This window comes from Epinephelus lanceolatus, chromosome 13 (assembly GCF_041903045.1).
Source record: "Epinephelus lanceolatus isolate andai-2023 chromosome 13, ASM4190304v1, whole genome shotgun sequence".
NCBI classification, from domain to species: domain Eukaryota; kingdom Metazoa; phylum Chordata; class Actinopteri; order Perciformes; family Serranidae; genus Epinephelus; species Epinephelus lanceolatus.
The window spans coordinates 10,305,020-10,318,705 of NC_135746.1; the positions used below are offsets into that span (position 1 = coordinate 10,305,020).

Here is a 13,686-nt window from a genome sequence, read left to right on the forward strand (position 1 = left end):
GCTTGTTATAATGGCTGCATAAACATGGACTGCAAATTTAAAATAGTCCAGAAGTCAAATGTGTGCGAATATAGTCAAACGAGAATTCAGATTGTGTGATTCAAGTCTCTTGATTACCCCTCCATCTCAGTTTAAGACCAGATGCATGTGGGCTGTCACTGTGGATCAGAGCGTGCTGGTGAAATGAGTGTCATCTTGTGCTTTTGTGTGTTTTCTGTCCAGTGTTGCCACATGAAATGGCTCTGAAGTGAAATTATTGTCACACTTGCATCAGTTTAGCCGCCTCATGTGTAAAATTAAAATGTGAAAATTTGTTGTTGATCCGCTTTGGTCATGATGGTATTTTATTTTGGCAAACACTGTTGGCAGTTAAGTGGGATTCTTACGTTTTTCTCTGTCCATCTTTCATGATGGATTTGTGCAAATGATCTCATATTTCATGCAACAGTGCTGTCGGGAACCAGTTAAGAAAATACAAAAAAGCAACCTGCAGCAATACATTTTTATTTTATACCTCAACCTCATGCTATTAAAGGTTCTGCAATGAGAATGATCATTCAGCTTCACAACCATTCATCATCTGCTGCATCTTTTTCTCTCTCTGTCTCATCCTGACCCCCCCAGCTGCTTCCTCTCCCGCCACCTCATCCACTGACTCCACTAACACCATCCATACTACTAATGCCATCACCCACGGTAAGCACCCCTCCTCCTCCTTCTCCTCATGCAGCCTTCTCCTAATATCCCTCTCACTCCCTTCTCCTGTTTTTTCATCTTCAGCTTCTTATGCCTCCTTTCTTCTTAATTTCACCTCCTTCTCTACCTCCTCATGCCTTCCCTTTTCACTCCAGCACTGTCCTTCATGTTCCCCTTTATTTCAGTGCTCATCCATGTTGATCAGCTGCTGTGCTGATGATCTTTGATGGTTTATTTTTTGATTTATGCCAGTTGCAGGAAAAGCCTCATTCATAAACTTCTCCTCTACTTCATCTCCTGTGACTTTAAGAATAATTTGGGGGCTCATCTAAGATCCAACAGGAGGACTTCTTATCCTTCTTGTCCCCACAATGTCAGTGTATTTTTAAGTCTATGTCGACAAAATGTAGCTGTATTTGTAGGTCGATGTCCCCACAATGTCAGTGTATTTTTAGATTGATGTCCCCAGATTGTAGCTGTTATTCATTTAATGTCTCCACAAATACACCTGTATTTTCACGTCAGTGTCCACACAGTGTGAACACGTGTTTACAATTATGTCCTCACAGTGTAGACAGGTTTTTCAGTTGGTGTCCCCACAATGTGAACATGTTTTCAGTTAGATGTTCCCACAATGTGAACATGTCTTTAAGGCTCATTTATGCTCCCTTTACGTACGAAAATGTATACGTCCATTTCAAACGATGTTACCGTCACTGCCCACATACTTCCATGCGTCCTTTACGTTGGCATGGATGTTAACCAATAAATCCACTAGGAGGCAGCCCAGCGCCAAAAGTTTATGACAACAACAAACTCAAAAACAAACATGGCGACTGTGGAGGAGATACTGATAATGTATCTCTTGCATAAAAGACGAAAACAGAGGCAGCGTTGTAGGAGGTGGTGGTCGGTGAGGCCGTTAAATACATCGCGACTGGAGGACGGAGAATTCTTTTCTCTAGTACTGCCGATGAGAGAAATTGAATTGTTATTTCTTCTTTGTGTCTCACTAGAGCTACATATCGGGTAGTGACAGCAACACTGCCCCCACGGTTTCCGGTGGTACTGCTCCGTTTGGTCTGTATCCGTAAGCTTTATGGAAATGTGCAGAAATACGGACGAAATTAACGCGGAGCACGGACAGAAGGCTCTGTCCGTATCCGGATCCGTATTTAACGTTGAGCATAAATGAGCCTTTAGGTAGATGTCCTCACAGTGTAGCTGTGTTTTTGATTTAAAGTCCCCACAGTGCACCTGTTGTTTCAGGTTGATGTCCACACAGTGTGAACATGATGATGTCCTCACAATGTAGACAGGTTTTTCGGTTGATGTCCCCACAACATCAGTGTATTTTTACATTTACGTCGCCATAATGTGATTATGTTTTCAGTTAGATGACCTCACAGTGTAGCTGTGTTTTTAATTTAACATTCCCACAATGCACCTGTAGTTTCAGGTCATTGTCCATACAGTGTGAACATGTCTCCAGGCTTAAGTCCTCACAATGTAGATAGGCTTTTAGGTTGATGTCCCCACACTGCAGCTTTTTTTTTATATGGATGTCCCCACAATGTGGATGTGTTTTTAGGTTGATGTCCACACAGTTGTCTCCCTGAACTGTCCCACTACTCTAGTTTTCTACCTCCTTTCTTGGTGTTTCTCTTTATTTGAGTCTCATGTGTGCTGTTTAGCTGCTGCACTGGTCTTTGATGGTTTGTCTCTTGATTTATATCGTCTACAGCTTTTTTAGTCTTCTTCTCTTTTACTTCATTTCTTGTAACTTCATGATAAATTTAGGAGCTCATCTGAGATCCAAAAGGTAGACTTCTTATCCGGGAAGTCATTTGCAGTTCATCACCAAAAAACAATTATCCTTAATGGTTATCTGAAGAGGCTTTGCTCATTAAAATCTGAACTCCCTGAAGTTGTGCCATGTTTGACCTTTTAAAGGTCCCATGAAAAGTTCTTCTGAGTGATTTTACCTTTCCTGCACCTCTGAAAAGTAAAATCCTCTGCAATTCATTAGCTCATTCTTTTCTTCATTATTGTTCCAGTTGATGAACGTGTTTGACTCAGGAGGACTGAGACTGGATAAATATTATCTACCACTGCATTTAAAAATGACTTCATCAAATCTTTTCATTAGATAATTAACCTTTCTGTCGTTCTTTTTCATCTGAGAAGCTGAAATGATGAGTGAATGTTCACAGGAATTTATGGAAATCAGCTCTTGTTCTCAGATAAGGGAAATAAGGATTTTATGTGTGTTTAAAAAGTGCAGTTCACTATGGAATTTAATTACGTAATTCCATTGGAAGATAGAAAATACCCTTCACTTGGCACATAGTTTTTTTTAACACAAAGGTAAAAGGTGTTATCCATGAGTAAAACATGTATGCTTATTGGAAGTATGAAGATTTGCACACAGGAGTTAGGCGTACCTGATTTTAGCATTAAACCCATTTTTATTTTCCCTGTATGGTCCCTCTCGTTCTGCTGTATCCATTGATTTGTGATCTTCAGTTCGCCCTCCCACCACTTCATCTCCATCCACCATCCCTACTACTAGCATGCCACTAACCCCAACCATCAGAACCACCACTACCACCACCACCACCACCACCACCACCACCAGTACAGCCAGCTCCTCTTCCTCTGGTAAGGCTTCATCTGCTTCGCTGCTGCTTTGTTTGCCATGAGCATCTCCAGAGGAGTGGTTTCTGTGTGTTTTCCACCAAGATTTTATTTTTCCAGGATATAAAAGCCCTTAAAACATAGCACATACCAGGAACAAAAGTGTTCTCAAATGTAAACCAGACTGATTTTTAATTATTTATTAATTCTGGTGTGCTCACCTCATTAGTGTGACTCTAGTAATTAACTAATTAACTGTGACAGATTTATAATGGGAAATATAGTCATTTTCAAAAGTAACGTCTCATTGGCTATTGAAAACAAAAAACTTTAAATCAAATTAACTCTAAGATGCTTTTGGGAAACCCAGTTTGTGCACCAAATGTCAAAAAGATGCATCTTGATCAACATTTTTTTGTCGTTGAATCAAGAAAGACTTTTGAGATTGGTCCTGTATCAAACAGACTAGGTGCTTGTCCCATTAACGCAGTGTGGTGTGTGTTTTGTTGTTACTGACATGCTGACTTACTGTGCTGATCAGTTATGCCCACCACTACCATCATCATCACCACCAGCGCTGCTACCACTGCATCTCATGCATCTCCTACATCTTCTACATCTCCTGCATCTTCTGCATCTCCTACCACTAATGTTGCTTCAGCCAGCAGTACAGCACATGGTAAGGTAGCTAACCATATCTGAAAATTGTTGCTAGTTAACCCTGGTCAAGGATTTGATTTTATCCTGCTCTGACATTGATAACAATGAGTATGAACACTGATGACAATAACTTGTTTAATTTGTTTTTGCTCACTCATTTATATTTCTCGGAAATATTTTTGTGATAGAATGAGAAGTATGGGCAAAGAATTCATGAAGAGCTGACACACCAAAACTTTTCACAGCTAGGCTTTGTCACACTACAGAAGTTAGCAGATGATGTCCCCACAGCGTTGATATGCTTTTAGGTCAATATCCCCACAGTGTAGATATGTTTTTAGGTTGATGTCCCCACAGCGTGTATATGTTTTTAGGTTGATGTCCCCACAGCGTGTATATGTTTTTAGGCTGATGTCCCCACAGTGTGGATATGTTTTAGGTTGATGTCCCCACAGTGTGGATATGTTTTTAGGTTGATGTCCCCACAGTGTGGATATGTTTTAAGGTTGATGTCCCCACAGTGTGGATATGTTTTTAGGTTGATGTCCCCACAGTGTGGATATGTTTTTAGGTTGATGTCCCCACAGTGTGGATATGTTTAAAGGTTGATGTCCCCACAGTGTGTATGTTTTTAGATTGATGTCCCCACAGTGTGGATATGTTTTTAGGTTGATATCCCCACAGTGTAGGACTGTCTTTAGGTTTGATGTTCACACAGTGCTGATATGTTTTAGGTTGATGTCCCCACAGTGTGGATATGTTTTTAGATTTGATGTCCCCACAGTGTGGATATGTTTTAAGGTTGATGTCCCCACAGTGTGGATATGTTTTTAGATTTGATGTCCCCACAGTGTGGATATGCTTTTAGGTTGATGTCCCCACAGTGTGGATATGTTTTAGGTTGATGTCCCCACAGTGTGGATATGTTTTTAGATTTGATGTCTCCACAGTGTGTATGTTTTTAGGATGATGTCCCCACAGTGTGGATATGTTTTTAGGTTGATGCCCCTCAGTGTGGATATGTTTTTAGGTTGATGTCCCCACAGTGTGGATATGTTTTTAGATTTGATGTCCCCACAGTGTGGATATGTTTTTAGGTTGATGTGCCCACAGTGTGGATATGTTTTTAGATTTGATGTCCCCACAGTGTGGATATGTTTTTAGGTTGATGTGCCCACAGTGTGGATATGTTTTTAGATTTGATGTCCCCACAGTGTGGATATGTTTTTAGGTTGATGTGCCCACAGTGTGGATATGTTTTTAGATTTGATGTCCCCACAGTGTGGATATGTTTTTAGGTTGATGTCCCCACAGTGTGGATATGTTTTTAGGTTGATGTCCCCACAGTGTGTATGTTTTTAGGTTGATGTGGTTAAGGCTTCATCTGCTTCGCTGCTGCTTTGTTTGCCATGAGCATCTCCAGAGGAGTGGTTTCTGTGTGTTTTCCCCCAAGATTTTATTTTTCCAGGATATAAAAGCCCTTAAAACATAGCACATACCAGGAACAAAAGTGTTCTCAAATGTAACCCAGACTGATTTTTAATTATTTATTAATTCTGGTGTGCTCACCTCATTAGTGTGACTCCAGTAATTAACTAATTAACTGTGACAGATTAATAATGGGAAATAGAGAGTTATTTTCAAAAGTAACATCTCATTGGCTAATGAAAACAAAAAACTTTAAATCAAATTAACTCTAAGATGCTTTTGGGAAACCCAGTTTGTGCACCAAATGTCAAAAAGACGCATATTGATCAACATTTTTTTGTCGTTGAATCAAGAAAGACTTTTGAGATTGGTCCTGTATCAAACAGACTAGGTGCTTGTCCCATTAACGCAGTGTGGTGTGTGTTTTGTTGTTACTGACATGCTGACTTACTGTGCTGATCAGTTATGCCCACCACTACCATCATCATCACCACCAGCGCTGCTACCACTGCATCTCATGCATCTCCTACATCTTCTACATCTCCTGCATCTTCTGCATCTCCTACCACTAATGTTGCTTCAGCCAGCAGTACAGCACATGGTAAGGTAGCTAACCATATCTGAAAATTGTTGCTAGTTAACCCTGGTCAAGGACTTGATTTTATCCTGCTCTGACATTGATAACAATGAGTATGAACACTGATGACAATAACTTGTTTAATTTGTTTTTGCTCACTCATTTATATTTCTCGGAAATATTTTTGTGATAGAATGAGAAGTATGGGCAAAGAATTCGTGAAGAGCTGATACACCAAAACTTTCCACAGCTAGGCTTTTTCACACTACAGAAGTTAGCATATGAGAAGCTAGCTTGCTGGTTTCTCAAAAGCTGTTTCTTTTACCTGTCTTTGTTTTTGTATCCACAGTGTGGATATGTTTTCAGGTTGATGTCCCCATAATGTAGTTATTTTTTAGGTTGATGTCCCCACAGTGTGGATATGTTTTTAGGTCGATGTGCCCACAGTGTGGATATGTTTTTAGGTTGATGTCCCCACAGTGTGGATATGTTTTTAGGTTGATGTGGTTAAGGCTTCATCTGCTTCGCTGCTGCTTTGTTTGCCATGAGCATCTCCAGAGGAGTGGTTTCTGTGTGTTTTCCCCCAAGATTTTATTTTTCCAGGATATAAAAGCCCTTAAAACATAGCACATACCAGGAACAAAAGTGTTCTCAAATGTAACCCAGACTGATTTTTAATTATTTATTAATTCTGGTGTGCTCACCTCATTAGTGTGACTCCAGTAATTAACTAATTAACTGTGACGGATTAATAATGGGAAATAGAGAGTCATTTTCAAGAGTAACATCTCATTGGCTAATGAAAACAAAAAACTTTAAATCAAATTAACTCTAAGATGCTTTTGGGAAACCCAGTTTGTGCACCAAATGTCAAAAAGACGCATATTGATCAACATTTCTTTGTCGTTGAATCAAGAAAGACTTTTGAGATTGGTCCTGTATCAAACAGACAAGGTGCTTGTCCCATTAACGCAGTGTGGTGTGTGTTTTGTTGTTACTGACATGCTGACTTACTGTGCTGATCAGTTATGCCCACCACTACCATCATCATCACCACCAGCGCTGCTACCACTGCATCTCATGCATCTCCTACATCTTCTACATCTCCTACATCTCCTGCATCTTCTGCATCTCCTACCACTAATGTTGCTTCAGCCAGCAGTGCAGCACATGGTAAGGTAGCTAACCATATCTGAAAATTGTTGCTAGTTAACCCTGGTCAAGGATTTGATTTTATCCTGCTCTGACATTGATAACAATGAGTATGAACACTGATGACAATAACTTGTTTAATTTGTTTTTGCTCACTCATTTATATTTCTCGGAAATATTTTTTGTGATAGAATGAGAAGTATGGGCAAAGAATTCGTGAAGAGCTGATACACCAAAACTTTCCACAGCTAGGCTTTGTCACACTACAGAAGTTAGCATATGAGAAGCTAGCTTGCTGGTTTCTCAAAAGCTGTTTCTTTTACCTGTCTTTGTTTTTGTATCCGCAGTGTGGATATGTTTTCAGGTTGATGTCCCCACAGTGTGGATATGTTTTCAGATTGATGTCCCCATAATGTAGTTCTTTTTTTGGCTGATGTCCCCACAATGTTGATATGTTTTTAGATTTGATGTCCCCACAGTGTGGATATGTTTTTAGATTTGATGTCCCCACAGTGTGTATGTTTTTAAGTTGATGTCCCCACAGTGTGGATATGTTTTTATGTTGATGTCCCCACAGTGTAGGACTATCTTTAGGTTTGATGTCCCCACAGTGTGGATATGCTTTTAGATTTGATGTCCCCACAGTGTGGATATGTTTTAAGGTTGATGTCCCCACAGTGTGGATATGTTTTTAGATTTGATGTCCCCACAGTGTGGATATGTTTTAAGGTTGATGTCCCCACAGTGTGTATATGTTTTTACATTTGATGTCCCCACAGTGTGTATATGTTTTTACATTTGATGTCCCCACAGTGTGGATATGTTTTAAGGTTGATGTCCCCACAGTGTGGATATGTTTTAGGTTGATGTCCCCACAGTGTGGATATGTTTTTACATTTGATGTCCCCACAGTGTGTATATGTTTTTACATTTGATGTCCCCACAGTGTGGATATGTTTTAAGGTTGATGTCCCCACAGTGTGGATATGTTTTAGGTTGATGTCCCCACAGTGTCGGTCTGTTTACAGGTCGTTGTGTATTCAGGTTGTTGTCTTAACAACGTAGAACGATTAACAGTTGTTGTTCCTAAAGCATGATGAGTATAAATATATTCATACACTGATGGGTCCCAAAGTTTCCTGTTTCCTTACAGGTGTATGAAACGACAATCTGCTCACAGATCAGTGCATATTTTACCTACAGCGTATGTCTGTTAACCTGACTGATGTTCTGTGATTGTTTACTTCCTGTAGCCCCACAGACGCCAACCGCTTCACCTGCTACCACTAACCACGCAGCTACTAACCCCACAACACATGGTAAGAGCCACAGCACTGCAGCAAAGCCACAGCTGAGTCTGAGCAGCTTTATATATGAAACACTTCACGATGCTGTGAGAGCACTCAGTTTAATCTGAGAGAGTTTCAGTCTGTACCAGTTCATGTTCAGAGGGTCCAGGTGACTGAATTCTGTCGTCACTGATTGTATAATGAACTGTATATAGTGACTGTAGAGACCTGCAGCTGTGACACGCCCTCAGTCGTGGAAGAAACAGACGGTATAAAACCAAACAGTGATAAAACAAAGTAATAAAACTCAGGTGATTTAGAACTAAAGAAATTCAGTTATATTCTGTTAATGTCGCAACCTGTGTAAAGGATTATGGGGACAGCTGGACCTCTGATGGTATGAACAAGTATTTACTTCTTATTCTCAAATGATATTAAGTAGTTATTAGTGTACGAAATCCCATCGGCTTCTTGTGGAGGGTGTCAGGGCGATGCTAACTTCAAGACTGGCTCACAAAAAATCTCACCCCAGCACCAATCTATGTCAGTGGGTTAAAAGCACGGACATAACAACTGTTTTTTTTACCAATAAATGTTTGGAACTAGGGCTGTAACTAACTATATTTGTCATTACTGTTAAATATTTAGACTTATTTATATGTAAAATGACATTAAATGTGAAAATACCCAGAAAATGTCAGACAGTGACAGTAAATCATCACATTTGGAAAACTTGAATTTTTGAATGTTTGGCATTCTTGTTTATTAAGTTAGTTACAATTATGGGTGATCAAAATTGTTGATTCATTTTGTGTTGATCAGCTTTTCAATTAACCAACTAATTGTTACTATGATTTGGCTGAGAGGCGTGGCTTAACATGTGTTCTCATAAAATATAATACCTATATTTATAACAAGGGGTGTAACAGTTCACAAAATTCATGGTACAGTTCGCTACGTTTTTGATGCAAAAAAAGTATAATTGCCAGAGAAAATTCCTATTTAACATTTTTAATTATGAAAACTAACCTACTAATCTAGTGCGGCACGGTGGTGTGGTGGTTAGCACTGTCGCCTCACAGCAAGAGGGTTGCCGGTTCGATCCTGGGTGTGGGGTTTGCATGTTCTCCCCGTGTCAGCGTGGGTTCTCTCCGGGCACTCCGGCTTCCTCCCACATGCAAATTGTGTGAATGTGAGCGTGAATGGTTGTCTGTCTCTATGTGTCAGCCCTGTGATAGTCTGGCGACCTGTCCAGGGTGAACCCTGCCTCTCGCCCGATGTCAGCTGGGATAGGCTCCAGCCCCCCCGCGACCCTCAAGAGGATGAAGCTGATGAATGAATGATATACTCTACTTTGAACAATCCGATCCGATGAGCCGTACCTGAATGAGGTGTCTTCTTAGCAGCATACAAAACAGAAAACAGCTCCTAATAGAATATAAAATGTGATATTGTAGTTATAAACAAATAAACAAAAGAAACAATTCTGTTTCTGAATGCCAGAGAAATTTCCTTGTTTTTTAATGTTTGGGCTTTTGGGGTTTTTGTACAAAACAGTAGCGTTAATTTTTACAGCTATTTTAGCTTTAGGCTTAGTGTTGAGACAAATATATTTATTAGTCACATTTTAGTCATTTTCATCCTTCATGGTTCTAGTTGACAAAAATTCAAAACATTTAATTTGACGAAAATCCAAAACATTGTGGTCAACAAAAATTCACAACTTTTAAGTCAATGAAAATTTAAAAAGGTTTTGGTTGACGATAATTAAAAAGGTTTTAGTCAACAAAACTTCAAAACATTTTCATAATGAATATTTAAAATGTTTAAGTCGAAAATTTAAAACGTCTTAGTCAACTTTAAGTTGTGCTTTTTTGTATCTGTTTTTTATCTTTAAACTAATCCAGTGAGGCTAATTCATGTCTCATAAAGCAGAATCAAGGTGACAGGATGTATAAAATAATGTGTGTCATGTCTCCAGCAGTGTTTGACAGGTTTAACACACACTTAATGATCATCATTTGAAAAGCTCAACATCTCTATTTATGATCTCAAAAACTTTCATTATATCAAACACAATTTAAGCTGTGTATTTTTCTTTCCAAATGTAAAAGGATAGTTCAACATATCATTCAGTTTGCAAAGTGTACCGAACCAAAAGCCTCATACCAAGCGGTTCAATACGAATGTGTGTTTTGTTACACCCCTTCTTATAATACTTGAGCTTTTTGACATCAGTGTCAATGTACATAGTCTATTTGATGCCTGAAACACAGCAGCATGTGGTTCTTTTTCTGACTATAGTCCTGCTTACATGATTATTTCTCTCACTTGTATTTCCGTAGTTATATAAGGAATGGGAGCTTTCATCCTTTCTTTGATTTCTGCCTGTCTGTCCGGAGACAAGCAGTTATGAGTGTCATGGCAGCAGGAAGATTATGTCACAGTTGGTGCTTCTCAAAGTCGAGGAAGCATCCTTAAACTGCTAAATTTCAACGAGGCTACGTCATCCCGCCGATGGACTGCTCCAATGTCAAGGATCCTACAATTCTAACAAGGACTGAGTCCTTCCTTTAGAGAATTTTCAAGGATGCATGTGTGTATCCTTGGCGGTCATGAAGCACCCACAATTCTTTGCACACGATTTACCAGAATTGAAGGCGGGGCCTTTTCAGTTTTGTACACCTGGGCACTTTTTAGCCTGTTCTAATGTGTGTTGACCGAATGCTAGAAAGGGTTCTAACCTTGGAAGGACCTGTCCGTCCTTGACTTTGAGAAGCACCAGGTGTATCAAATGTTTCTGTTAATCTTGGACATTGTGATTTAGAACTTAAGCTCAGTTCAGACCAAAGATTCACAACGAGACAAAACCATATTAGAACGTTGCAGAGAAAAGTGTCAGCGGTGTGAACTGGCCGGTCTGAGCTCGACTCAAGCCGGCTGATGGTGTCACCTGACACTCAGCTGGTCAAATGGTATTCAGCCACAAAATAAAAAAGCTGCAAATCAGAACAGAAGTACAGAGAGTTGTTGACTAGAGATGATACGCCGTCTCATCGTGGTCACTTCCTGTCAACGTTACAGATCAGAAGCACAGAGAGTTGTTGACTAGAGATGATACGCCGTCTCATGGTGGTCACTTCCTGTCAATGTTACAGATCAGAAGTACAGAGAGTTGTTGACTAGAGATGATACACCGTCTCATGGTGGTCACTTCCTGTCAGCGTTACAGATCAGAAGCACAGAGAGTTGTTGACTAGAGATGATACACCGTCTCATTGTGGTCACTTCCTGTCAATGTTACAGATCAGAAGTACAGAGAGTTGTTGACTAGAGATGATACACCGTCTCATTGTGGTCACTTCCTGTCAACGTTACAGATCAGAAGCACAGAGAGTTGTTGACTAGAGATGATACACCGTCTCATGGTGGTGACTTGGTGTGAATGAGCAGGTTTTTGCAACGTTACAAAATGCCGCATTGCAAGTAGTCAGTCTTCGGTCTGAACTGGGCTTTAGTGTAATTTTATGTAAATAACATCTTTAGATCTTTTAACTTTCTGGTGATAATTTACATTTCTTAAACACTCCTACCATCAAAATGCACAACACACTAAAAATGCAATCATCCCTTCTACTTTTGGCCTCCTTCCTTCTCCTTTCTTCTCCAGTTGTTCCGTCTCCACAAACAGTCACAGGAACTCCACCGCTGGTAGTAACTACTAACCAACCGACCACTAACATAGCTGTCACTACTGCTTCCTCTCGGGGTAAGATACACACCTGCATGCCTCATTCGGCAACCCAGGTCGATACACTCTTCTCTTGTCATTCCTGTCTAGTTATGTTTTTATATCTCGATGTGTTCTCATTTTTTATTTTTCAGAGAAAGATGCGTTTGCTCTTGTTCAGATTTTTACTTTTCTCACCAAGTCGTTAAGATTTTTCCTGCTGCTTTTTGGTCCTTTAAGATTAACAGACATTTTTCATCCTTTACTGAATGTGTTGTATTTTTTATCCTTCCAGTGTCTTGTTGTGAAATCTCTCTGATTTGGGTTCTTTGTTTCATAATGATCAGAGCTGCCTGTAATAGCTGCTTCTCCTGTTGTGGTACTAAAAAATGAATCCATAGAAAAAACTAATCTCATCACGCCAATACTCCTCAGGTTTCCTCCTGTATAGTAGATACACTTATCTATTGTCTGTGCTTTGATCCTTTCTTGGTGTTTTGGTTTGGCTTCTATTTCTATAATTGTGTCTTTTCTCTGATAAGAAAAGAAAATCAGGAACATGATAGGAATCAATGTGCAATGTTTTCTGACACTTAAAGGAAATTTAAGATGTCTCATCTGATGTGAAGGAGTCAGGTGCTTCTAAATCTCCACTGTGTAAACACTGCTTTGATTCTTATTGCTTGAAAAATACTCGTTATTACTTTTGTTTATTATCTGTTACCTGCTTTTTCACCATAATGGCGTCTGGTTTGTATCATGCCCTGGTGACAGCAAAGGAGTCTACCATGAGATCTCCATCCAAATCCTCTGCACCTGCTGCTGCAGTTACTCCTCAGCAGTTCAAACCTGTTGGCCCAGCTGCTCACCACAGAAGACAGCGGCGTGCTTCTGGATTAACTGCTGCTGGATCCTCTATTACTCACACACCTCCAGCTCCTCCCACCACTGTGATCAGACAAGTTAGGCCTGTGAGAGCCTTTCAATCCAGTCCTCCAACCCAAGCCCCTCGTCTACCTAATAAAACATCTGAACCCAGACTCTTGGTCACAGCCCCCCCAGCTCCACCTGCACCCCCTCGCCCTCGGCCTCCAGCGTCCCTCCCCAGACCCCGAGGCCACCGCAGCTCCAAGACCTCCCTCGGGTTTATCTCCACCCCTTTGATCTGGCAGGGGAGGAAGAGGCCAACTAGAGGAAGACATCCAGCTTCCACCAGAGCACCGCAGAGGCCAGCGGTTCACATCACGAAACCTGCAACCGAACTTAAATCCACCGCCAGGCCTACATACACAACACAGGCGCGTGGATTTAAACACACAGCCGGGTACACACATGCAGCTGGGTTGCACAACGCAACACACATGTCAGGATATGCATCGTATACAACTGCACACCTCCATGCATCAACTACCTCACAACCAAACTTTCTGCACAAGGAGACCCCAACAACCACTCAAGACTCAAAACCTCCTCCTGACTTGGGGGTCTCCATCTTGTCTCAGGGGTCATTTCCTTAT

At 40.5% G+C, this 13,686-nt stretch overlaps 1 protein-coding gene across 9 annotated transcripts in view; it reads left to right on the top strand.

Moving 5' to 3' along the window:
* adgrg6 (adhesion G protein-coupled receptor G6) overlaps positions 1–13,686 on the top strand; it is a 145,653-nt gene that overhangs the window by 78,683 nt on the left and 53,284 nt on the right. For 4 of the 9 annotated variants that reach the window (XM_078173707.1, XM_078173703.1, XM_078173704.1 and 1 more), the window contains 2 exons: positions 625–696; positions 3,223–3,357. The exons of 3 other annotated variants lie outside the window; for them this stretch is intronic. In XM_078173707.1, coding sequence (XP_078029833.1) covers positions 625–696; positions 3,223–3,357 — 207 coding nt within the window. Of the gene's footprint in view, positions 1–624; positions 697–3,222; positions 3,358–12,109; positions 12,209–13,686 lie in introns of all 9 variants that reach the window. 2 more of the 9 variants (XM_078173705.1, XM_078173706.1) reach the window with 1 other exon arrangement.